The following is a 26,433-nucleotide window of genomic DNA, read 5'->3' as shown; positions in this document are numbered from 1 at the left end:
GATGATTTCAACTCATGTGCAAGCAGTGAAGTAAATAATGGAGGGAAGAGTTAATCCATTTCCAACGCTGTGGCCAGAGGCATTGCATTATCAGGCTGTCCTTTACTTGATATTTCAGTAATGCCTTGATACAGTTTCATTAAATCTGGCTCAAACATTCAATTGGGTTCAAGAAGAAACTAATTAGATTTTCCTGACAAAAGGTCAAAGTCAATGTCACTGGCCTCCTAAAGTATTTCTGGTCATAGTGCAAGAATTTCTACAGTAATTATGAAACACAAATGATTACACTGATGAAAAACTATGGGGTGATGGGTTTTCTATCTTCAAGGTCTATGGTCAACTTTCCTGTGACATTGTAATGTTATGTTGAAACACTTCAAAGTAAGATTATTGACAATCCTCACATAAAAATAAATAATAATTAAAAAAAAAAAAAAAAAACAGGAAACATTTATTACCACCTTAAGTAGCCTGTAATGTTGGCCCTCACCCTGGAAGCATCTTTTCTGGAGCTGTAATGGTAGCTAGCTGTATTTTAGACAAAAGATCTTAGTCTTTAAACTAGTTACTATGGCTTTCACCTACAAATGGGAAACTTTATGACAACTCTCCTTCTGCTGATGAAGTCCATGAGATTTGTTTGGAACTTTTTTCTTCATCAAGCTACTGTTTACATTTTTGTAACTTACATTTCACATTCAAGTAATTTAGTATGTTTTGTTGAAAATATGAGTGTTTTAAAACATGAACAACAGAGAAGTGGAGCAAGTTACAAATCTTTCAAGTGTCTGATTAAAATCACTTGTAAAGGTCAATCAGCATAAATGAACTGTGTGAGATTTTATTCCTTTTCATAAATCATTGAAAAATAGGACCAGGTCTAGGATTTCACATGATTATTTTATGGCTGTGTCCTTTCTACACATGCCCTTTACCTGACTTCATACAAATGCATGAAGCCACCAGCCTCCTCCCTTTTTGCTGTGTGTTGATGTGTGTTGTTATCAAGCTGTAGCTTTATGTAAAACAACTTCAACTACTGTAAGTCCATACTCAGGCAGCTGATCAAACATATGCCATTGAGCCATTGACGGTTGATGAAGATGAATGTAGGACGTATTCACATTATATATTAAAATGCTTCAACAGATATAAACACCAGACTATTTACCTGAAGTCTGAGATTACCGTAATAATTTCTTTCAGAATGGGAGGAAAAACAGATGTACATAGCCAAAGCTAATGGATGTGTGGCTATGAAATGCACATTGTGTCTCTTCTGTATTTTCTCCAAATGTTGCCTATTGAATTTATAGCTTTGTTTACTTCCTGATTTTGAAAGCTTAATGAATATTTTTAGCCTCCTTCATGAAATCACTCTCGGGTCTACCTCTAACCTTCACCTTAGCGTTCCTCATTTGCAATGGGTGCTAATTATTTTCTGACTATTAAATATGTTCTAATAGTGAGATGCTGATCCCTCCGTGTTGTCTGTTGCCATCCATAATCCACTGTGCTGATTACCTCCATCGCCAAGGTGATGCTGTGGTGGGGGAATTTTTAATAACTTCCAGGTTTGTAAGATATACCATTGTGTCCTGGTAACTTTGATTATTGGTAACATCCCTGTCCTCACTGTATGAAGACTGAGCTGAAGGAATTTCCCCATCACAGAAAACAAGGCACATCTGGGCAATAGCACCGTTTATCCCCTGGGAACCAACGCAATATCCATTGGGGGGGGTGGGGATCTAGGTATGGCGTATCAAGAAGTTCCTCTGTGCAAATTATGAAACACGTCAGAAAAACCAACCTTTTTCTTGTCCCCTCTATCTTCTGAACACACATATCTAAACAAGCAAAGGGATTCGGAGCTCAGCTGTTCACCGTGATGTCTGGCAGACTTTCTACTTGGGTACAGGCTTGGAGCGGATTGCTTTTGAATTGAATGTGGCTCCTGTCCAATTCCCCAATCCTCTGTGCTTTAGCCCACCACCTGCCTGGTATTACCCTCACTCTCTCTCTCCCCCCCCTTTGTCTGTCTCTTTCTCCCTCTGTATATCTGTATCTCTGGGAAGAAGAGCAAACAATGTCTAGACAAATAGCACATCCAAAATGGTTTGATATCAGTCTCCACACCACACACACACACCTCTACGCCTCCACTCTCATCAACAGTGTCTGATGTCCCTAGCTCTTTTCGCTTCCATCTATCAAAGATATGGCTGTCAGAAAAATACAAAATCTTTTAAAATTTAAATACAGCGCTGTAATCATAAGAAAATTAGAATGTGATTGAAAGAAGACGACGATAATTTAGGATTTCATGTTTTAAAATTGAAGGAAGCACACACAGTCCCGACACTATTTAATTTAGGAATGTAAAATCAACCACGAAATAACTTGATGCAACTTTTTTCTCATTTGAGAGACCATCATTGCTTCAGAATGTGTTTGTGTACTTCGAGCAACACTAACAAGCTTGGAGCTGGTAGGTGTTTTTGGGTGTTTTTGCTTCAGACAGAGGGTGAAAACCAGTGCTGCAAAGAAAGGAGTTTTATGGAAATTAATGCCCTTAAACATTTTGTAAAGACCTCTAAAATTTTAATCTGGACTTGAAAATGAGCACAATACCAAAAAACCAAAAAACCTTTAATGAAGGTTTTTTGAAAACCTTCATTACTGAATAACACTATTTGTGCAATCTTCCTGAGTGTGGCCTTTTGGATTAGGTATAGTCACTTGCTTTTTCCCTGATGTGGATGGATAACACTGCTTTTCCTGCTGTTATTGCAACATTAAAAATGAAGTGACCATCTCAAACATCCTGACATGCTTCTGTTTATCTTCTTTAGATTATGCAAAGCTGGAAGTTGTCATGTATAATATTACAGTGGACATTTTGAACTCTGCTCTATGTGCAGTGAAAATTTATTGTATAAGCAATTGTAAAGCTCTTTGACCCTAATCATTTCTGAAAAGATTTTTCAGTTGGCAGAGCTGTATTTATGGTTATATGAAAAAAGCATCTAAAAATGGTTTATACTTGGTGAAACTGACAGAAATAACATCTGCATATACCTTCAATTTTTGTGACACCCTTGTTTTCCAAAACCTGGCAAACACAAACGCAGCCCCTATGTGCTTGTGAAAAAGATTTCTGAACAGATACATCACTAGTGATTGATTTAGTAGGTCAGATGAAAACCTTTCCACTTGACCTTAGTTTTTCTTAAAAATAAATAAATAAATAATAAAAATAAAAAAGAGAGTAAACTATTTTCTGGATGAATAAACTTCCCAGACACAAATTAGTACAACGTTCCTACTGTTTCACATTTGTAAATAGTTTTTATTAAAAAATTAAAAAGACAAGTGTTGGGAACAGTTTGACTACATTTTAACTGCTGCTCAAGGTACTCAGGCCCTTTTTATAAAAAAAAAAAAATAAAAATCCAACATTTTGACAAGGTTGCATAAATATCAATTTCATGTAAGCCCAGAACAGGTTTCAGTTGACAGGCTAGTCGATATTTCTTCCTGTAACACATGATCTGGCTTTCCAAAGCAGGTGGGTGGACAAACAATGCCGGAAGGGCAAAAGTGGGAACGTTTAACACACAGTCAGAAGTGCTATGTGTTTCTCTGAAGCAAGTACTGCTGACAAATCTGTCGAGCTGATGAGTCCCACTTTCATCCTGTCTATCCACAGGATGCAAATTTAATGGCAGGAATATGATAAATAAATGACAAAGGAGAGCTTTTTAATAAATTTCATACTGACTGAGCTGTGTGAAACTGACTAGCAGACCTTTTTCATTGATTAGACACATATTTGAAGCGTGAATAATTTAATTTCACAAGTCAAACATTTCTTATTAATTTTTTTTTTAAATTCAGAGGCATTGTTCCCCATTCCACATCTTTTATTTGCTTTAAGACTCATCTTGAAATAAAATGCAATTCTATACAACCTCAGCAATTAATGTATGAGCTGAAGCAACAGCACTGTAACACTTCATAAGTATTATAAAGAGGAAATGAAATAGATCAAGACTCGTAGTCCTGTTCGTCAGTTCCCTTGGATATACAGAAAGTGTCTCAAAGGGAAAAAATTGAGAATTGCAGTTTTGGATGCTTGAGTCTTGAGTGAACATGACTGAAAATTTGGAAAATTCACGCAATTGTGTGCTTGCTTTCTCTCCAGACTACCTGTCGCAGGGTGTGGATCTGAGTGGCATTGAGGTGATTGAGAACGACTTGTTGCTGATCAGCAGAGCCAGACTGGAGGTAGAGAACCAAGCCAAGAGACTGCTGGAGCAGGGCATGGAGATCCAGGTACACACACACAGGGAGAACACAAACACAGACATTTGTATATATTTTCTCGTGAATGTTCAGGGCCTGTTGTGCAGCTTCACGCGGATGTCTGTGATGAACAAAGTTGGCTGAAATAAATGTATTCACCTCACTGAATGCTGAAAGGGCTCCTCTGGATTTTGCTGTTCATGCAAACTCATCACTGACTATCATCTGGTCACTTTCTACAGATTTTCTAATATACTGTGTTTTTATTATTGCTTGTTTGTTATTTGCCCATATTTGACACTCATTGTTCTCACAGACTTGACATTAATCAAGTCTGGCTTTTATTTGAGAATTTGTGCTATGCTCTATAGAATTTAAATATTTATGACTAAATAAGTTCAAATTAAAAATAGATAGCAAAGAGGAGAGCAACCACCACAAATACCAGACAAGGTCTTATTCACTGAAAGAGAGACTTCCTGTCTAGTCATGTCTTTCAGCAGAACTATCTTTGTAACTGGGGAAGTGGCATGGGTTCATATTCTGGATTCTGCAGGGACTCCTACTTATTGATCAGGTGTAGACTCATACACCATACCCAGGCATTTCAGACTCTCTATCATAGGCCACTTGATATCTTTTCATGCAGTAGACTTTTAATTACTTTGCAAACACATCACTATTTAGTTTTTTTGTATATCACAACACTGCAACAACAACAAAAAAACCCAGCAACAAATATCTAGTCAAAGCGGACAAACACCTCTTCAATGCTGTTGGCTCACTTTGAGGACAACTGAATAATGATGAGAAAGAACACCTTCGTGTTAATGCACATGCCAAGCAAATCCCACAGGAAACTCTGTCCATCCACTTAGCTGCTATTTCTCCTCCATGCGTGTTAACTTTAATGGAATAAACAAGTCACAAAATTAAAGCATCCCAACTGTTTCAGTGCATTTACACACTTGAGTAGAAAAAATTTAAGGAATAAATGTGTTAAGATAAATGCATTGTTTAAAGGAAAAAATTAGATTTTTAGAAAAATGTGTAAAGCTCTAGCTCTACTGACAGTAAAACAGTTAGAGTTAGCACCATATATGTGTCATTCTGTAAAATAAATTTGAGAGAGGAGGAACACGTGAGCTCTGCTAACCTTCATCTGCCCCAGAAAGCCTTGTTCTCAGGGGGACAGTGACCCATTAAAGGAACTGTTCTGCTGCATGCATGTGTGACAGTCTGTTCTGTGTCCATGATGATATGTTGCCAGTATCCAGAGGAGCGTTGTTTTTGTGCATATTCTGCTTTGTTCCTCTCTGAGCCTGTGCGGCGGTTATCCGTCTGATGCTGAAGTGCGTCATCTGTCTGTCTGTGACCAAGGGCACATATCCCAACCTTATAGTTCTTAACATCACAGGACCTCTCACATTTTCTAATTTGACCTCTTATCATGTAGTTGAGCAGTGTTTTTTTTTTTTTCAGTTCCTGTCTCACCAGGTTATTGATTTAAAAAAATAGAGAGAAAAGATTTTCAACTTGTCATCTTCAGATGTTTCTGCAGTGTCTTGATTTGATTTCCCTTAATGTTAAAACTCTTGAAGCATAATCTTCTTTAGGGCCCACAAAATTGAAGTGTATTTTGAACTATCTATAAATCCCTGTTTTTTCACAACATTTACATAGCAAATATCAACATCTTCTTATGATAAAAAGCTCTAAGAGCTTAAACAGGCTAGTTTAATGTGGAACAAAGGCCTTTATCAAGGCATGCCAGAGGGAGATGTACTGCATCCATTCAAAACCTAGATAATAATGAGTCAAATGGCCATCAGCTGGTGGAGGTCCAGGCTGTGGCAAAAGAAGTGAGCATTTAAAGGTCAAGAAAGGGAAGGGCCCTTTGACATGGAGGGCATTTAACATGAGACATGCAGGAAATGCATTCAAAAACATTTTTTGTTGTGAATTTAAAGGAAAGAGAGGACAAATAAGTGTCTGAAGCTGAGCGACTGGGCAGGATCCTGTGACTCACACACTGTCCCCAGTATACTCCACCCTCAGTAGATGCTTTATCCAGACTACTGCTGGAGTGCCTTGACTAACAACTTTTATCACTGCATTCTGTGTGTGGACATATGGGGCTCTAGAGACACAAAGACACACACATGTACACACAGTGACAGCTTCTTATATCAGCCCAGGGAGCTGTTTATTGTGAATGTTATGTAAGCAGTTGGACATGCTGCCTGGGCTGTGTGGGAGCTAGCTTCACCTCAGCACTCTGACTATGCCAGCAGAGACCCTGTAGCCCATCTGTTGAGTGGGAGCGCAACTGACCCACGTAGAAGAACTCTTCTCTCCTTTTTTTTCTCCAGAAATCTAAATTCAATTGAACCCAGTGTCTTAAATCTACATCACTCATGAATCCAGGGGAGTGTTCAGATAATGATCTCTCCTAATGGTTCTCCAAAATCCCTGTAAATTAACAACTCACTCAACAATTACCAGCACACTGCTCATCTAAGTAACTAAAAAGCCTAATGAAACTCTTTTCCACAGTATTGAACTATATGCTAAAAAATTAAAACTTATAAAGACTTGTAATTTTTTTATATTCACTAATTGATTCAGCAATTGGGCCATACATGAAAATCCAGACCACAGTGAGTCAAGAAAACTCACTTAACCAGGCTTTAAAGAATAAACAAAAGTGTGTAATAATAACATAATCCAGATAATTCAAGTGCTATGTTTTTCTGATCTTATCTTCTCTCGTGATTGATATCATTTTGACCAAAGAAAGTGAATCATTTATCTGAGGATGTCTAACTATGTTTTTTTTCAGACACTCATGAAATTTGACATCTTAATCCATCGGTAAATAACAAACACAGAGGGGGTTAGGTTCCATAGGTGTCACCTAATGATGTGAGATACACCAATGTCCAAAAGATTAGTCTAAGTCCTATTAGATGTGAGAGAAAGAAGAGAAAGAGTGTGGAGAAGCAACAGAGCTGCAGCTAACTGTCATTTGTTATCTATTAATCTGTCATCTATTCATAATTGTTTTAATTGTCAATTGTTTAGCTGATGAAATATCAGAAAGTATTTTAAATAGCCAACACAGCATCCCAGAGAGCAAATTGACTTCACTTATTTAGTTCTATTTGACCAACAATTCAAAATGTTTACATGTTTATTAGAAATCACTTGCCTTTTGTCCTCTCCTCTTTAAGATTCTGCTTTTTTTGTCTTGACTTTGCCCCGCTTCATATTCACAGTACTCTCTCATTAAATCAATGTGAGGTGTATTTTTATCTGTTGCTGTCCCCTCGGTACTTGTTTTGTTTGTAAAACTACCAGGCACGTTAGGTTGATTTCACTCTACCACGGATGACTGCCAACTTCAATTCACTTCCTCCCTCCATTTGTTGGCCAGAATCCGACCCAGGTTGGCACAGCCCTGCAGGTTTTCTACAACCTGGGTAGTTTGAAAGAGACCATCAGCAGTGTGGTGGGGGGTTACCGCACCACTATACAAGACAACATCACAAGTGCTCTCGACATCAAGGGACTCACACAGCCGGCCAACCCCAGAGGTGAGGTTCAAGAAGGATTTGGTCATGCGTTCCCATAATAACAAAGTGTGTGTATCATAAGTGTAATCGCACACACACACATGCACACACACACATGCACACACACACACACACACACACACATCGACCTATTTCTAAAAGATGAAAGACAGTTGGATTTCATAACTTGACCTAGTTCACCAGTGGGCTTGATCCAAAATAGATTTATTGTACCATGGCCACAGAGAATAGTCAGCTCTGGCTGGAGGGCATGTGTTATTTTCATGGCAGCCGCTTCATTGTTCTAATGAATGCACAGAATATTTTCAAATAACCAGTCCTGATTAGACAATTTCTTCCGGTGGCATTTCTTAGAATTACAACCCTTAATAAAAGGCTTAGTGTGAAGGGTGCCCAACAAATACTTTTTATTTTTTTCAGTTAGTTTTTTGTGTGATATTTACTTAAAAAACATGTAATGACCAGCTGTGTCAGGAAAATTCTGACCTTTAAAAAAAAAAAAAAAAAAAAAAAAAAAAAGAAGTACATTTATAGTGACTTTAAAACTTTTTAATTCATTTGTATAATAGGAATCGGTGTGCTCTGAGGATTGAAGTCTAAGTATTGACAGGTGGATTCTCATAACACTGATTTGGGTCTTCAGGCTAATATTTTAATCAAGTGTTTGAAAAGCTCATCATATTTTTGCAAATAATTTGAGATGCTCGTCAGTATGTGCTGGCAATGTGAAATAAAGTAAAATAATAGGATGATGGTTTCTGCAAAATGGGAAACAAACAACATTGTGAATGTCTCCCTCCAGGTGCTCCTGGCAGAGCAGTGCTACCAACACCAGGGAACACGGCTGCTTTCCGTGCCGCTCTGTGGACGAACCTGGAGAAACTAATGGACCAGATATGTGCTGCATGCAGACAGGTCCTCATCTCCCTGAGACCGCCATCACACTGAACAGCCGTTGTTATATCACATGTTTAAAACAAAAACCGAGGCAGTGAATTAGGTATGAAGTTTTGCTTTGCTGTGTTCACAGGTTCAGCATCTACAGAAGGTCCTGATGAAGAAGAGAGACCCCGTTACTCATGTGTGTTTCATTGATGAAATCAGCAAGGTAAATTGTGTATAATAATATTAATTACATCTGCGAAACAAGGCCCTGGCCCTGGTTTAGTATCATGGTTATAAAAAAGTTTCTGCATTCATGCAATACTATATCCACACATTCTACTACTACATTTTTAGAGAGTACTACTCTCACATACTGCATGCTGAGGCGTACTAGGGGCCAAAGTTTTAAGCCCATAAATGCCATTCACAGCAAAATAAGACGATGTGGTGATCCACTACATTCTTGTACTAGCTCTTGAGTAATGATGTTGGTGAATAATTTGTGAATGATTATACATGTTTTTCGTTTGAAAAAGATTCTCCATATCTGTGAAAGAACATATTGACAAGTTTGGCTGTTGCTACATTTGCTTTTACATGCTAATCTTGCAGTGAGCTAACTGAATGTTCTGTTTTCAAGTCAAGAGGTTATGAAACATCCTCTGAAGAGCTACTTCTTCAGCACAACGTAGACCCAAAGGGGATGTGGCATCAGAAAGTGATAGTCCTCACTTAGCATGCTACCTGGGCCTGCTCACTTAAAAAAGTAGTAGTTATAGCAATAACATTCATGGCAGTCATTAAAACATCGTCATGACCATCATTGATGTCTCGCTCTCTTACCTCCAGAAACCAATTGTACAAGTCATAGCGGGAGACTGTTACTATGGAGACAAAGCTCTCACCAATTACCCAGAGATGGAGGTGTGAGTTTGAGTCTTAATGACATGTCTAAATGCAAGGCTCCTGAGCAGTGCAGCTGCACTGTCACTCAAAGATTAGAGATTCATGTGTCTACATGTGACACATAACTGTGCTGTTAGCAGCTAGAACAGGAAAATACTTTGCAGGCATGAGGTGAAGCATTCATTCAACTCAAATGTAGACTGTGATGAATCAGGTTAAGGATAATATATAGTGTATATCTTAAATGTAATGGAATAACTGTTACACCTTATACACATACGTTTTTTGTTTTTTTTTTATATGCAGATCAACATGGGTTAATGTGCTCAGCCCCCCCCCAAGTTCACTTCTTTCCCTCCATCATGCTTTCTTCATATCATAGCAATTAACTCTCCACACCTCTTTCTACAGGGAAAGATTAACAGATCATTCATACTTAAGGTCTTCATTTTTAATAATTACAACATCATTCATTCAGCTCTCAGCAGGAGAAATATCTCCCATGCTACTGCAGATGCAGAGCACTGCTGCAAGGCTATTAACGCTGCATGTGATCTGGTTGTATGACTCCAGTTCCTGCTGCCAAGCTCTGGCTCACTGTGTTCTATTGCTCTAGACTATGGTGTGATACAGCTCTAGACTCCATCTCTTATCTGTGAAGCCCCTACAAGTCTAAAGGATGCTGGTAGGTGTGGGACACTGATGATGGTCATGATAATGCTTTAATGACTCTGCCATGAATGTTATCGACTACTACTACTTTTTAAGTGAGCAGGCCTGGGTAGTATGCTAAGCCGGTATTATCACTTTCTGATACCCCATCCCTTTAGGGTCCAAGCTGTGCTGAAGAAGTAGCTCCTCAGAAGATGTTTTATAACCTCTTGACTTGAAAACATCCAGTTAAGCTCTCCACAAGACTGGCCTGTAGTAGTAAATGTAGCAATAGCCAGACTTGTCAATACCTTCATTAATAGAAATGCTAAGGAGAAAAACAAATAGAATCATACACAAATTATTCGCTGCAATCCTAAATCATAAATTACAGTATATTTATCCTTGCATTGATCTGTTTAATTCTTAGACCAGGTGAAAGATGAAAGAATCCTGTCATTGAAAACGTCACAGCACGCTGTAGCTTTTTGATTTCCTTTATTTGATAAGAGTGATAAGAGAGTAATGATTATTTAATAAAAAAAAGAGGGGTCAAAGTGAAGGTACAAAAGGTAAAAGGAAGAGATAATGTGGAGGAGAGGTCAGACAGCTGGGCAGCAGACCTGGAAACAGGCTTCTCTAATAGAGGATTAGAGGAGAATACACAGACACACATGTCCAACCCCATTAAATAATTAAAGCACTCTCCTTAGTCAGGCTCAGTGTGTTGAACTGTGATTGTGTGTTGTTGCCAGTGCCTGCAGTGCCTTTTATTTTATCTCTTACATTACACAAAGCAGTTTTGCATGAGTACATCATGGTTATCTCTGCTGGCTACCTTAGGAGTATATTGGTCCATGATCTGTAGTAATCACTTCGATTACTTAATATTGTTACAATAATAATAATGATCTAATTAATTCTTGGGTTTATTTGTCTGACTTTAGAATTATTATCTTGTTTTACTAAAAGCACTAATTATAGCATTACCCCGAGTACTTTATTGTGTTTATTACTGTATTGCATTAATATTTTGAAATTGAGTTGTAAATCCTAAGAGTGCCAGGTGTAAATGTAGAATATGCAAGTGCATGAACATCAGGATTCTTGAGTAGCTGGTATCTATAAGCAGTGGGTCAGTAAACTGGTGTAAAAGACAGACATATGAAAGAGAAGTGGGTGTTGAGGTAAAAGGAGCCTCATTAAGACAATACATAAAAGCTGTGGGTCTCAGTTCAGAGGCTCCATCCTCTCCATATACTCCAGAGGCCAAACTGAAAATAGACAGTTTGGTCTCAGGAGGACTCGTGCCGTCGGCCCCTACTGTTGCCTTGCAGCCTTGACAACGTCATTTGTTTTCGTCAGGTTTTAAACCCCTTGATTAAATACATTTAGAAGAGTAATTATGGCTCACTTGTGTTGTTCGCTGCTATATTAGTTTAAATATTAGCACATTAAAGGTAAAGTAATTTTAGAGACTCCAACAGACAATCAGACAATGGCTGATCAGGAAGACAGTGATTGGGGTGAGATGGAGGAAACTCTGTCAACTCATGCAACTCTGAAAAACTACAAGGACCTTAGATATTAAGTGAATTTCTCTTCTTTCTACCTGACAGGATGGTCAGCCCGAGATCCTCTATACCTTCTGGACCGATGTAACCGACACACTCAGTCAGGAGTTTCACAGAGCAACTGACGGTAAGAGCAGTTCTTTTATTTCCCCTTACCATGCTGACAGTTTAAATATCAAAGCTTCCACTTCAAAGCAGAAATTGATTACTGACAGTATGGGGGTCTTAAAGGTTTCCTTCAGACAGTAAATGGTTGCTGTACCGCCAACAGTGCAAACTACTAGCAGGCTTCATTTAGTGAGTTATAATCATCAGGCTGTAGCAAAACCTCAGTTAACAGCAGGCAATCACTGGGGCTGTTTGTAATAAATAGCCTGTGGTCCACAGAGCAAACAGAGCATCAGCAGTCTCATATTGACACTGAGATGGGCTGTGTTGCAATCTTAACTCACTGTTTGCAACTGCATCAGAAGACATAAATAATTTAAACTTTTACAAAAAGTATATAATATATATATATATATATATATATATATATATATATATAAAAATAAGAAGCAAAACATCAGACCTAGGTCCTGTGGAAGACTTCCTGCATGGTGCCAGGGCCAAAGTACACCCAAAGAAACTGAATGACAGCTAATGTACTGACTGAAAAGGTTCATCTTGGCCCAGCTCAGACCCCTTTGAAAAAATCTATGGACCTATTCATGATGCAGAGATCGAAGTTCAACATAAAAAAATCTGGGGAATATTGTAAGACTTGTATTGCTTGATTTTTTTATTTTATTTTATTTTTTTTTTAAACTGTTCAGGGACAAGCTGAGCAATTAACGCATCCTGAGCTAGCAACTGCCTCACCATGCCACCACAACACATGGAATCACTGAACTGTTTATTTAGCACTATATTGAGCAATATAACCTTGTCTCTGGCTCCACTTTTGTTCACACTCTACACGTCACACTTGGCAACTGTCATGTCTAAAATGTTCAGACAATTGTTGGCTATCAACAGGGGTAATAAGAGTGAGTATATGGGCCTCATCACTGCATCAGCTTATCTCAACTCGAAGCTGAACTGGAGGGGTACCACCACTGCAGAGTCCTTCAATGACTCTGTGGTGGCATCAACCATCTTTTTTTGTCATTTTCTGCTGGCGCATTCATATGCAGGAGAAAACGAGAGTGAGCAAACTGATCAGCAGCACTCTCTCTATCCTGTCTGGAGTTGGTGAATAACAGGAGGATGATTTCCGAATTTCAGGGCGTTGTCGTTAGGACATCCAATCCCTTGGAGGCCATATGTGCTCTGAGCATGACAGAAATAGGCAGATCCACCAACGCTCATCTAAGGAGTGTGATTCTTTTGTCCCTTGTTATATTTGTACTTTTATCATTATTATTGTTATTGTTACTGTTGTCACGAGTAGAGTGCAGTTAAATTCAAAATGTCTCTCTCCCTCACTGGGAGGGAACAACAATCCACAGTTGAGAACAGTCATATGACTTGAAGGGAAAATATCTGCTCTTGCTGCCTGATGCTGCTGGATTGGCTTGAAGGGATAGATTACACATTGGTTTTAGATTACAACTTTGAGACATAATGGTGTTTCTTCCATTTGTCTTGGGAACCAGTAAAATGCATCCGTGCATTCCAGCATCTTTTCTTCTCCGCTGCTGCTGAGGTCCAATATGAACACATGCATGTAGAGAGTGCATCCCAAACTGACGTCAGAGATTGTAGCATCAGTAAAGAGATATTGATCATTTCACAGCTAAGTGCTCTTCACGAATTGGAACTAATTAGAACTGATTGTTGATTTACCTCTCTGATCATCCCTCTCTTGTTCAGTAGCCAGGCAGTCTCTACACTTAGTTGTGTAACAAGGCAACAAATTGAATGATCACCCCCCCCCCCCATTCAACACAGTAAAAATAAATACATAAAAGAACAGTGGGTGTACAAAGGAATCTTTGTAAGAGATGGACTCAGGGGAAAGAAAGACTTAATTAACTCTCTCTCCCTCATTCACAAACACAAACAAACACACACTAACACATCATATGGAGGCAGCAAGTTGTCTGATTGCAGGGAACAACAAAGTGAGAACAAGAGAAGCATGTTTCGCTGTTTGCTAACATGTTTGGCTTCAAATTCACACCTTCCCTGAATAATCTGCAGTTTCTTTCTTGTGTGCGAGAGGTCTACAGGGCAAGTACGTATGATGCTTTTCACTTTACAGCTTGTTCACCTATTTCAAACAAAGAGAATGCACCTGATAACAGCTTGCAGTGCCTCACAAATAGCCTCAGGTTGTCCCCCAGTAAAAACACAGTAAGCTTTTAAAGATACTTTAAAGATATTTTAAAGAATTTGAATTTGAATATCTGAAGGGATGAAATTTAATGATGACATATTTTATCCAAAGGCTCAACAGTCAACTTCGCTGACATCATAATGTTCTGCAAAAACATTTCTGGCCATTATTGAATGCAGAACTAAGGAATGGACCATATTTCACAAAGCCTGGCTAGTTGCTAGAGGCAAACAATCACAAGATGCTAAAGCTGGTTAATTATCAGTGGTTTCACTCTGCCATCATGGGTCATTAAGTGTAGACTGATGGGGAAAAAAAGCAATTTAATCAATTTGAAAATGTAAAATCTACAACACATGATACTGATGATGTTGAAATTGAGACCAGTCCTCATTCTTTGTCTCTTTCTCACTTTTTTACATTACAATTTTTGTAAAAGAAAAAAAGCAAAACTGTCTAAGAGTACATTCTGTCCAGTTATTACAGAGATTTATCTCCCTGCTCCATGTTACTATGCTGGACTGGAAAATATTGTCTTTTTTCAAACTAGCTTTTAAATGAACGTAACATTTAGTGACCATAGAAGCAACTGACTTCAAAGGCCCAGAGGAGAGGTACCAATTCAGAGAAAGAACACTGATATTGGGAATATCAGAGCACTCATTAGCTGCTAATCAGAGATTTAAATTATTCTTAAAGGCTTCTACATAGTTTTATTTGGTGATACAAGGTGGTTGGTTCTGCCAGCAGCCAGGAATGGCTTCCAACACATTGTCCGATTTGTTATATAGTACTGCACACAATGAGGACATAGTGCATCTTGTGTGTGTGGCTCTAATGAGAGATCTTCCACTTTTTCTTGCGGTCATTTCTCACTGTCATCAAAACTGCCACATGCAATAAAATGCCTAATCATCCCCTCTGTCTTTTTCTCTCCAGCCTCGTCCTTCCTCAAGCAGGCGTTTGAAGGTGAGTATCCTAAACTGTTGCGACTCTACAATGAGCTGTGGCGCCGGCTGCAGCAGTACAGTGCCAGCCTGCAGGGAGCTCTTACAGGAAGTGGAGGGATGGACGTGTCTCTGGACATCACAGCCACAGAGACAGAAACCCAGGATCTCTTCATGCATGGCAAACAAGACTATAGGTGAGCAAATGAACAGAATCACAACCATTTCAGGCTGTGATCACACCTACGGGATTTTTCTGTGTGGTGTGAACCAGATGGAAATTTTTACTTTGGAGCTTTATCTAGAAAAAATTGTTACAAATCAATGCATCATGTATCCCCCTAAAAAAAAAAAAGTTGAAATAAATTAATTCATACAAAATTTAAAGTCCTGGCTGTAATAAGAGGAGGTATGCATCAACACTAGCAGAATTATGTGAGGGATTTAGATGTTTTGAGTACATAATCCCAAATGACAAGGATTCAAAATTAATGGGGCACTAAAAGATTGATTGGCAGCTGTCACATCAGAGAGGTTTTGAGAGTTCAATTTAGATTGAGCTGAAATTGTTGCTTTTTGTGTTTCTTCCTCTGTGCTGTTCTAAGATGTAATTTGAAAGACAAATGGTTTGTCCAATTTTCTTCATAGGACAAAAAAAACTCTTCTTTCAACTCTACACCCCGTTTGGTCGTCTTTGTGCCTCTCTCTTCCTGTGACCATTAACACAAATGGAACTAATGACAATACATGAGCTATGTTGTATTACAACTGGTGAATCCAGTCCAGGCTATTCAGTTCTCCACTAAAATGACAGCCGAGTACTAAGCAGTGATGTGCTGAATTACATTGAACAAAGAACAATTAGTTCTGCAATCAGAGCAACAAGAGCTGGTGTTCGATTGGTTCACAGTGTTAACAGACAACCAGCTGACTTTAGATGAGTGACAGTGAACGGCTGTGGGTGAGACTGTGAAGAACAAAGGAATGATGTAACTGGCAGACAGAGGGAGAGCGAAGACACAAGTCAGTGCTTTGTCGACAGGCTTCTGATCACATTACACATGTTGAATAACATACAGTCAGCCCCTGTAAACCGCTGTCAGTCCTGACTCAATGAAACAAACACACTTCGTTAAAAGCATTTTAACATGCATCTTCAAGCATTTCTTTTCCTGTCCTCTGTCACACAGACAGGGGACACACCAGCTCTTGTATCATGTCAGCATGAGTCAGTAAGAGATGAATTACAAGGGCATTTAGATGTATTTATCTCTGTTGTTTTACAGGCTGTTAGTAAATATCAGTACTGATATTTTCACCAGTGAGAAAATATTTTGTGTTATTATAGATTATGCATATCATACTACGATGATAGATTTGAAAGGGAAACATTTTGAAAGTGAAGTGATACAAGTTTCCTTATCCTATTTGTGTGGTTACTGGTATCCCTGGTTCTGATTGATTACTGCTTTCTCGTGCATTTCTTGTCTGTAAATATCTTCACATCACATCAGTTGTGTATGTACATTCTACCTTTGTTTCAATTTTGTGTCAGTCTTTGTGTGTGTGTGTGTGTGTGTGTATGTTTGAGCAGCCCAGAGAAGGCCCTGAAAGACTCCTTGCAGCCGTACGAGGCAGCCTACCTCTCCAAGTCCCTGTCTCGCCTCTTTGATCCGATCAACCTTGTTTTTCCTATGGGCGGCCGCAACCCGCCCTCCAGCGATGAGCTGGACAGCATCATCAAGACTATTAGCAGGCATGTGCACTACATCCCAGTTAAAATCCCTAAGTAGAAACTCTTTCTCTGTCCAACAGTGTGTTAACTCATTTAAAGCTGTACTTTTAATGAGTTTTACTCATTAAAAGAGCCACCTGGTGACAAACAGCAGTCTCAGTCATGGTTGATGTGGAAATATTTGGACATAAAGTAAAAAAAAAAAGAAAAAGGTTTTCAAAGTTATTGTTTTGTACAACAATACAATGAGAAGTTAGGTTTCAGATGCTACATGATGAGGGGCATGTATGAAACATACTGAGGTTCTTCCTACATTTTTCTTGTATTGTTGGACATTTAGTTAGCAGCTCAAGACAGCCTGCCATCCTGTTCCACTAAGAAAATGATCACAAGACAAAATACATGATGAAATGGGCCTAAAGCATTTCTAGTGATTAGACATCATACATATTAATGTCAGGACCATTTAGCAAAATCAACTTCGATCTCGCTTATTGCCTATTCCACAATTTTACATTGTACAAAGAGTCTTTCCTCTTTTAAAAGACATATGAGACGAATCATTATTGATAAAGAATGTTATGGATTGAAGCTACAGTTTGACTATGAACACACTGCAGAGCTTGATTTTTTATTTATTTATTTATTTTTTTTGCCAGGTGATGCAATTGAAAGAGAAAATCTGTCTCATTTGCTTGTTTGTTTGCAGTGAGCTGAATGTAGCATCAGTAGATCCAGATCTGTCCCTGGCTGTGGCCAAGAATGCTGCCAAGACGGTCCAGCTCTTCTGTGTTAAATCTGAACAGCTGGTGTGTATAGCACTGTGTATGTATGTGCATGTTGGTGCAATTGAAAAAGCTGGTCTATTTAAATATCCATGAGGGCACCATTTGTTCCACTCTGTAATTAGCTCACCAGCTCACTAAAGTTGTGACAGAAAAGATTGGATGAAGAGAGAGTGTAGTTGTACTCTTTCTTTACATTCCACACTGCCTCTATGTAATCTATTTCCAGTCAGTCAGTCGATCAAGCAGACTTTCTTCTCTCTCTAGTTGTGCACTCAGGGTGATGCCAGTCAGGTGATTGGTCCATTAACAGATGGCCAGAGGAGGAACGTGGCCGTGATCAACTCCCTCTATCGTCTACAGCAGGCTGTCTCCAAGGTGGGAATGAACAACAGACGTCTTACTGTGACTGTGATAATGTTGTTGTTTTATTTTTGGATTGCCAACATTAGAACTGAACACTGACTGCACTGGGGGGGGGGAGTTCACTTCTGAATGTTTCCTTGCACATTTTGAACTTTTTTTCAAAGTAGGCAGCAGCACTGTGCTTTAGTCACTCTCTCCTCATTGTTTCCATTGAATGGTAACTGGTAGGTTAGCGAACTATGCACCCACTTCTGTGACCATTTGTAATGGCAAGAAATGACACTTGCATTTGAAAGGAAGCAGCAGCAGATTAAAAAGGGATAAAAGGAGAAAGTATTCTGGGAGCAGTGTGTTCTCTCAACCTCCTCCATTAAAGATGTATGATGAGTGCAGCAGCCCAGCTGATTAACAGCATAAAAATGATTACTGCAGCATTAATTATTTAACTTGAGGCCGTAAAATTTTACTGTGTAAAAACACACTGAGATTAATTCCAGGTAGGGGGGACGGACAGAGGGAGGGGAGGAAAAGAGACGAAGACAGCCTGTGCAATAGTGAAGGTAGTTGAGAATACAAATATTAGAGATCAGTAGTAGTAGCATAATTTATCAAAAGAGTTAATGAGCTGCTTTCTTAAATTAGATCATTCATGTGATACTTGTTATAAAACCCTCCCCCTAGTGGCTTGTCAATGTTATTCCACAGGGTTCTTTACTTGTGGCCCATTGTACATGTTTACTGTCAGCAACAACTGAACCGCAACATGGTCCAATTGTCCCTCGTCTAATCTTTTTGGAAGTTTCATAGTCTGTGACATGTGTGTTGAGCAATTAGAAAATTGAAATGAGGAGAAAATAAATTATGGACATTGTTGTCACTGATTCTGCAAAAACTGTTTTCAGCTTTCCATCTTACCATTGCTACCAACAAACTGAGTCACATGTGGTGTTTTGTGGACTCCGTGACCAAAAAGCAGATTCTTAAGAAAAGAGGCCATATCGGAACCGTTCCACCATCTTTGCACTGACTCCCTGTCTCTTCTGTCTCTACTGATTCATAAAGCGTATTAGTTCTTCACACAGCACTGTGATTTAGTATCGCCATTCTTATGTGACTGTGCCTCATGTCATGGAGCTGTGCAGCATTAAATGGCTCCAGCAGTTCAGGTGGAAGTCTGTGACTGTCGACCCAAATTGCCTGCACATAAAATCACCCACAAAACTGCTGTGAATGAGTCTTATAATGTTTTTTATACAGTTTGATGTAGAGCCCGCAGAGCTACATTTAAACAGTAAAGTGCCTTCTACAGATAAAGTTAACATTCTTTCCTTTGTCTTCCTGTGTTTTGTCTTTGCAGATTATTTCAGGTTTGGGGTCTTGTCCTCCAGCTGCTGCAGAGGCTCTGTCTTCTTCTTTGGAGGTTTGTGCTTTTAAATGTATATTTTCATACACATTTGTAATTTAACACAGTTTCTTTGAATCAAAGCAACCTAAGATCATGTGCATGAGAAGAAAAGGTGTGTTTCACTTGCTATGAAGTGATCACAGGAAGCAATCTTTTCTTGGGGTTATTTTCTTAATGGAGCTCCTTTTCATGACGCTTCCGTCCTTTCATCTTAATTTGGAATTAGAAATCTGGGACATGCAATTAAATCCTCAGTGGAGTCTTTTAAGTGTGAGACCTACTTCAACTCAGTACCCATGTTAATGTGATTTTGTTGAAGCCATTTTATGAAAATGTGTTTACAATATTTCACTCCAGGTATATATTTTTATTATATATATGTATCTATAGTTATATACAGATGGATGATTTTTGTTTAAAAAAACAAAAAAAAGAAGCAAATTTTTGTAATTTTATTTTATTCTTTTTTTGTGTGACTGTATTATCTGCCTTGGATAAAACATAGTCACTCACTTACATCTTTTTTTTAGTTTTGGTCGCGCTTTTTATCTGGAAGTCATCAGACTTCATGTTCTTCTGACCACATGCACAGTAGCTGATGTGATGTTGCCATTGGCAGTTGTCAAGTTTGACTCCTTTTGTGTGCTGCTGTTTGACATCAGTTTGTTTCCCTCTCTGACTCAGGGGGTTCAGGCCCTGATGAGCAGTGCAGTGCAGCCTCTTCTACAGTCAGTGAGCGACTCCATAGAGGCCATCATCATCACACTACACCAGGAAGACTTTTCGGGGTAGGTCCCACGGAGGAACTTGCCTGGGAACCCTGTGTTCTCACTGAGGAAATATAGTTGATTTTTCAGCACCAATGAATTCGTGATTAGAGATTATACTCTTTAGTTCCTCTTGATCAGGGTGGAGGAAAAGTCAAATTCATATTCTTTACTTAATTGAAGAAGTTATCCCAACAATAATCCATTACCAACAAAAATCCTGTGATCAAAAGCCAGTGGGCATCTGGTGGATCTGCCATTGAGATGGACTCCATCCAAAGGGACACATGGTTTGACTGTTTTAAGATGAGGTTAACAGGATGAAATGTCTCTGTGGTTGAACTAGTAATGCTCTCACAAAGCAACTGCTATCAGATAAATGTTCTGGGGTTTAAGCACAATATTTTGTATGACACTGAACTGTAATGAAGATGAATCCAAATGGCATCAACTGGAAATATTAGACTGTATTTAAAGTGAATTCTGAAGACCTTGACTAGATAATTTCCACTAATTTCCTAGAACCTTTGGGTCAATGAGGTGACTTTGACCATAATCCCAATAACCAAGTATTTGTCAGTCAGGTTAATGCTTTTGTCTGGTTGTTAATTCTGCATGAGCCTATAGTCGTTTTTATAATGTAACCAAGCAACTTTCATATAGATCTATTGTGTAAAAATCATGTGGTCAGTGCTCTGACAGAAATATAATTTTTTCATGACTGGCCAAATGCAGGGAATCCTTGTAATTCAATGCAACGTCTGTGTGTCTGTGATTTGCAGGTCTCTGTCCAGTCCTGATAAGCCTGACGTCCCCTGCTCTCTCTACATGAAGGAGCTGCAGGGCTTCATCTCCAGAGTGATGAGCGACTACTTCAGACACATCCAGTGCGTGGACTTCATCTACGAGAGCACCGAGTCCATCGCTCAGAGAGCCATTGAGCTGTTCATCCGCCACGCCAGCCTGCTGCGCCCGCTGGGAGAAGGTGGAAAGATGAGACTGGCTGCTGACTTCGCTCAGGTGAGGAAGGCCTGGTTTGAAGCCTGTCACTCTGTAACCAGTGCAGTTGACAAATGACTCAGAGTGTGTGTGTGTGTGTGTGTGTGTGCGCGCGTGCGCCAGATGGAGATGGCAGTAGCTCCTCTGTGCAGGAGGGTGTCAGATTTGGGGAAATCATACAGAATGCTCCGCTCCTTCAGGTGTGTATGCTCATATTTCACACTTCTTGATTTTACTGTTAAGGTCAACATGAACAGCCACATTTTTGTAGCCATGGATGCAGGATTATAATGGTGTCTGTGGGGCTGGTTTACCCAGATGAAGGCACATTCACTTTATACTTTAGCCATCCGTGAACAGCTGTGGAGGGGAGGCTTTTAGCAGCAGCTGTCGTATTGGGCAGGAGTCAAGAGTCAACGCCACCCATTGGTTTATAAGCTGCCATGTTGAAGCCTCTGGTTTGTAATTTGCAACCAGAGGAAACCATAGTATGAAAGTGGAGGCTGGATCTGACCTGCTCTGTACTTCCTCAGGCAGGCAGGTCACACAAAAGAGCAAAGTGACATAAATTAACGTTTCTTCTATGAACTGCAGGGCTGTTCATATAAACTCAAATAAAATGTCAGAGTTTGTTAATCGTTTAAAGCTGAGTTCCCACAGCCATTTGAATCAATAAACAGTTACAGTAGTAAAGGTGAATGTAGTGAGTTCTCGACAGTGAGTTGTCGCTGTTGAATTTTTTTTTTTTTTTTTTTTAAGTATACAGAAATTGACTGAAAATCCAACATGATTTGTGGTTGATGGAATCAAATGTGTTTACAGCGTGTTACAGTTCAGTCTGTGTTCGTGTTGCAGGCCGCTGCTGTTTCAGACCAGTGAATTGATAGCCACCAGCTCAGCGGTGGGTGACCTGATCCCCTACAGCACCCTGCTGCACTTCCTCTTCACCAGAGCGCCATCTGAGCTCAAATCACCTCACCAGGTACGCAGGCACGCACACTAACCCTAACCCAACACCCTGCAACACTTTTACTGTGCAAACTACATTGTACACTCAGAGCCTAATTACATGGAGATTTTTTTAGTTTCATTGATCTACAAGGAAAAGTGTTTGTGTTTGGAGTGTACCAACTGAAAGAGTCCCCCCCAATCACACAGAGAAGTGAGTGGTCCATTGCCCGTTACTCCCAGTGGCTGGATGAACATCCCTCAGAGAGAGACCGGCTCACCCTCATCAGGTAACGTTTCACTCACAGGCTTTGCACACAGTTGAGATGCTCAGTAGTTTTTGTATTATGGAAGAATTGTTGAAAAGGTTAACACCTGTGGATGTATATTGAGGAAATTTCACTCTGAAAACATTCTATGGTCATCATCATCAGCTAGTGTAACTCTTCTTCTCTGCTCTCCTCTAAGGGGTGCCCTGGAGGCCTACGTGCAGTCAGTCAGGGCTCGACAGGGGAAGGAGTTTGCCTCCATCTATCCCATCATGCTCCAGCTGTTACAAAGAGCTACCAGTGGCTCACAGGAGGTCAGAGCCTGAAGGTGAAACAGCTATAAATATGATCACAACAGTTCAGTTTAGTGTCATAAACCTCTTTCTGTCTGACGTCACAGCGTGTTGAGGGCTGTTTTAAGAACACAAGAAACTTCATCTGGGCAGTCTGACTGTTGCAGCTCTCTTCAGTTAGACTGATTTGATTAAAGGGACACAATTTTTTTTATGTTACTAGTAGACTTTTTTAGGGGGGAGGGTTGACTGAATTGCAGAAGCTGAAATGCAGAGCCACATTTATGAAAATATTAATCTCTGTTAAGGTTAAATTCAATCTTTCTTACTCAGGTGGTACGATGTGTGTAAGGCTGAGTCTGAAGATCATGTGAGTGTGTAACTGCACCTGTTGTGACTGACATGACAGGAGAATAAATGGGGAAATATGTGCAGGATTTTTATTCGTAAATTACTTCAGTAGAAGTCAGAATCTCACACATACACACACACACTTAACAGTATGACAATATTCACAGGTGCATTCAGATGGGCCACTTCCACTGATTGGGTGGGGGCTCCTCTATCAGAGGCTCCCATGGTTTCCACTCAGCCATCTTCCTGGACAGAGCCAGCTCACACTCTGCCTGCACACAAAACAAGACAACACAGCTTTGATTAACACCATTATATACTTTGGTGTCAGTATCAGAGCCCAAAAGCCAAGTCAGGTGATTAAAGGAACAGTTTGAACGCTAATCCTGTTTGTTGAGAGTGAGACAGTGTTACTGTTCGAGCCTGTTCAAGAATACAGACAACAACAACTGGACAGTTCGCTCACAGTTATCATGCTTCATCCATAAAACAAATGCAACGTTACACTGAACTGTCATCAGAGTTTATGCTGGTTTTATCTACTGGTTACATGGAAACCACACAACAACAAGACTCAGGACACCACTGCTCATGGCTGTTGTTCATCAACCATCAATGTTTCGGACACAAACGAACTCCAGTGTTCAGTTACAAATGTGAAATGTGTCACTGGCTCACTTCTTCAAGCTCAACAGCAAAGGGCAACAATAAATGAGGACAGAAGGTGACGGCATCAGTAAATAAACAACTGCCCCACTATGTGTTCTAGCAGCTGCTGCCAGCTACAGCCTGAAGGTACCAGAGGGAATGAACCTACCTGAAAAATAACTTCTTCAATCTGGCCAGAGTTTATTTTCTTCTCCAGCTTCTCAACATCAGGCTCCTAGAAAGATAAACATATGAAAACTCATCTCCAATCCTCAGAGTTTATATACACACATATACATACACACACACATACACACACATACACACTCTCTTACTGACCGCTTTGACATGGTTGAAGCGCTCGTTGACCAGCTGCTCTGTGTACTTCCTGTAGGCAGCGTCCTGTGGCATGGCCTGCAGTGATGACAGGATCTTTGTGTACAGGATCCTCAGACGCTGAGGGGAAGAGCAGAGAGGGTTTTTTTTTTTTAGTGGTTGGAACTGCTTGGCAGCTCAAGAACTCTGCTGATCCACATTGTTATGAAGTTTTAATGATTGTGTTAACCATGCATTACACAGAATAAAACAGAGGGAACGGAGCTGCAGAGTCAGGTTCTCACCTCATGTGGATTGTGGGACACTGCCAGGCCGACCAGACCGGTCGTCTGCAAAAGAGCAGCAGGAGAGACACTTGTTAAGTCTGAGTCACTTTAGCTCCTACTCACCTTTTCACTTCATCATCTTCAAAACTCCTTCTGTACAGCTCTGAAAGTGCTCATGCAACATTAAATGGAAATGGGACTGAAAAACTGCATTAATAAATAAAACAAATCAGAATGTGAATGGAAGCACAAATGAGATGATAACTTCCTCACTCACGATCGTTACATACTTTTTTGTTGCAAGGTTGCTACCTAAATGAGAAATGAATCAGCGCCCTGTCCCATATAAGAATATCCATCTCTGCATGGTTATACCCACAGGTCACTGTGCCACAGTGAAAAAAACTAAAATCCATAAATGTGAGGTAGTCTAAGATTAATTTCCAATTTCCATATGAGTAGGAAACTCAGTACAACACCCACAATATTACACAATGTAGTGTATGCCACCTGCAGACCAGAAATAAGCAAACAAGCATGTATTTAAAGATGAAGTAGAAAGTATCTGTGGCGTGCTGAAAATCTTAAACGTCTGCCTGGGTCCATGTACACATCGTGCTCTTCAAAGTGTTAGAAATAACATGAACTCTGACTCTGATCATATACTTCTGTCACTGTGATTAATGCGAGTGAGAACACAAGGTAACTCATCGGCCTGTTCTGGTGTGAGGAACAAACAGCTCAGAGATCAGACTGCCAGCGTTTTCACACAAACACCTCCCATCACAAACTGCCTCACAGGAGCAGATCCCCACACAGAGTCATCTGCCGACTGTTCAGCTTGGAGGGCGCCAGTGAAGGAGAGGAGAGGAGACAGCAGTATTGCTGTTATCGTTTTAAAGGCCTGTGAGCCGGTTGGAAAAACAGGACAAACACCTGTAAAGCTTGTCCTCCGGTTTCATTTACTTCGAAATAAATCAAAGGAAGTGATCCATGAAACCTAAACACACATTTCTATCATACAGTGACCCACTGACCGCTTTATTTTAGCCATTAATCCGAGGAAATTACTTCTTTATCCATTTTGCCACAATTAGCTGAAAGGCATTTCTCATTAGCCAACACCACCATTATCTCACCCAGAGAGGTAAATAAACTGTAAACTTAGAGTGATGGCAGCTCCATCCGTGTTTCCAACGCGTTTCTCTCTCCACTAACCTGACCTCGCTACGTTAGCATAACAGCTACCGAGTAGCCACCTCAGCGCAGCGTCTCTCTCACACTCCGGACTCCGTCTATGTGAGTCGGCCATGCTAATACACATCGGCAACAGTTCAAAAGAAATGCACAAAATGTCGAATCTACTTGTTTCAATGCTCTTATCTGTAGTTTAAACGAAGATATGACCTCTACTCGTACCTTCTTTAACAGCCCGGCCATTCTCCCCGGCTGGCACACTCCCGTCTGCGACTTCCGTCCACCAAATATGACGTCAGTGTTGATTTTAATTTCTTTTAATTTATTAAAGAGGGGGATGCTGACTGTTTCCATGTCAACACACCCCCGCTTTTACAGATTTTGCAGTTTTAATTCAATCGCATATTTCGCTCCTTAAATCCATTTTGGTTTTTCCAAACTGACGCGATGATAAAATACTGTCGGAGGGTCAGTGCTTCTTCTTCTCCGCTTAAATAAGAAACGTCGCTTGCCTCATCTGACTTCAGTGAATCTCATCTCTCCACCGCTAAAAGACGCTCACTGTCCAGTTCATAAATGATCGTCTAATAACTGAGTAATAAATTATTTAAGTCATTTAACCGATTTTATGCTTTTCCAGGAATGGCAGGAACTAACTCCGAAAGTCGTGATAAATTGCACCTTAAATGCGACGAGATGGCAATGATTTATTTAATAAGTATTATTTGCCTAATTTTTGTTCATTTATGCAAAACGTGCATTTAAATCATTTTTGAAAGGCTTAATACTACAGTTTGATGATGGAAAAGCCACATTATACGTACACAGACAGCAGTTTGTCTAATCTGATGAATGAGCTTTGTTCACGCTTGTTC

General features: G+C 39.8%; 2 protein-coding genes across 5 annotated transcripts in view; one reads left to right on the top strand and one right to left on the bottom strand.

The window, feature by feature from the left end:
• The window catches only part of cog5 (component of oligomeric golgi complex 5), a 41,787-nt gene extending 17,208 nt beyond the window's left edge, over window positions 1–24,579 (top strand). Inside the window, exons 7-23 of one of the 2 annotated variants that reach the window (XM_029494890.1) lie at window positions 4,211–4,341; window positions 7,748–7,907; window positions 8,710–8,822; window positions 8,938–9,015; window positions 11,969–12,050; window positions 15,183–15,387; window positions 16,785–16,946; window positions 17,635–17,734; window positions 17,978–18,088; window positions 19,434–19,496; window positions 20,166–20,269; window positions 21,031–21,268; window positions 21,371–21,447; window positions 22,103–22,229; window positions 22,406–22,485; window positions 22,664–22,792; window positions 23,091–24,579. In XM_029494890.1, coding sequence (XP_029350750.1) covers window positions 4,211–4,341; window positions 7,748–7,907; window positions 8,710–8,822; window positions 8,938–9,015; window positions 11,969–12,050; window positions 15,183–15,387; window positions 16,785–16,946; window positions 17,635–17,734; window positions 17,978–18,088; window positions 19,434–19,496; window positions 20,166–20,269; window positions 21,031–21,268; window positions 21,371–21,447; window positions 22,103–22,229; window positions 22,406–22,485; window positions 22,664–22,790 — 1,958 coding nt within the window. In that variant the 3' untranslated portion in view covers window positions 22,791–22,792; window positions 23,091–24,579. Of the gene's footprint in view, window positions 1–4,210; window positions 4,342–7,747; window positions 7,908–8,709; window positions 8,823–8,937; window positions 9,016–11,968; window positions 12,051–15,182; window positions 15,388–16,784; window positions 16,947–17,634; window positions 17,735–17,977; window positions 18,089–19,433; window positions 19,497–20,165; window positions 20,270–21,030; window positions 21,269–21,370; window positions 21,448–22,102; window positions 22,230–22,405; window positions 22,486–22,663 lie in introns of both variants that reach the window. The other variant, XM_029494889.1, reaches the window with a different exon arrangement.
• ndufa5 (NADH:ubiquinone oxidoreductase subunit A5) lies at window positions 23,176–25,882 on the bottom strand. 3 transcript variants are annotated; one of them, XM_029494892.1, is made up of 5 exons: window positions 25,781–25,882; window positions 24,380–24,424; window positions 24,099–24,215; window positions 23,929–23,994; window positions 23,176–23,383 (listed from the first exon to the last, which is right to left on the bottom strand). In XM_029494892.1, exons 1-5 carry the CDS (start codon window positions 25,799–25,801, stop codon window positions 23,282–23,284), a joined length of 351 nt encoding a protein of 116 aa, XP_029350752.1. In that variant the 5' UTR covers window positions 25,802–25,882; the 3' UTR covers window positions 23,176–23,281. The 3 variants fall into 3 exon arrangements, with proteins under 3 accessions (XP_029350752.1, XP_029350754.1, XP_029350753.1); XM_029494894.1 differs by lacking the exon at window positions 24,099–24,215 and having other exon boundaries at window positions 25,781–25,801; XM_029494893.1 differs by lacking the exon at window positions 24,380–24,424 and having other exon boundaries at window positions 25,781–25,801.
• Window positions 25,883–26,433: the final 551 nt, after the last annotated feature.

Source organism: Echeneis naucrates, chromosome 23, assembly GCF_900963305.1.
Source record: "Echeneis naucrates chromosome 23, fEcheNa1.1, whole genome shotgun sequence".
Lineage (NCBI taxonomy): Eukaryota > Metazoa > Chordata > Actinopteri > Carangiformes > Echeneidae > Echeneis > Echeneis naucrates.
Note: the sequence above shows the minus strand (reverse complement) of the source record. Positions and strands in the feature narration are given on the sequence as shown.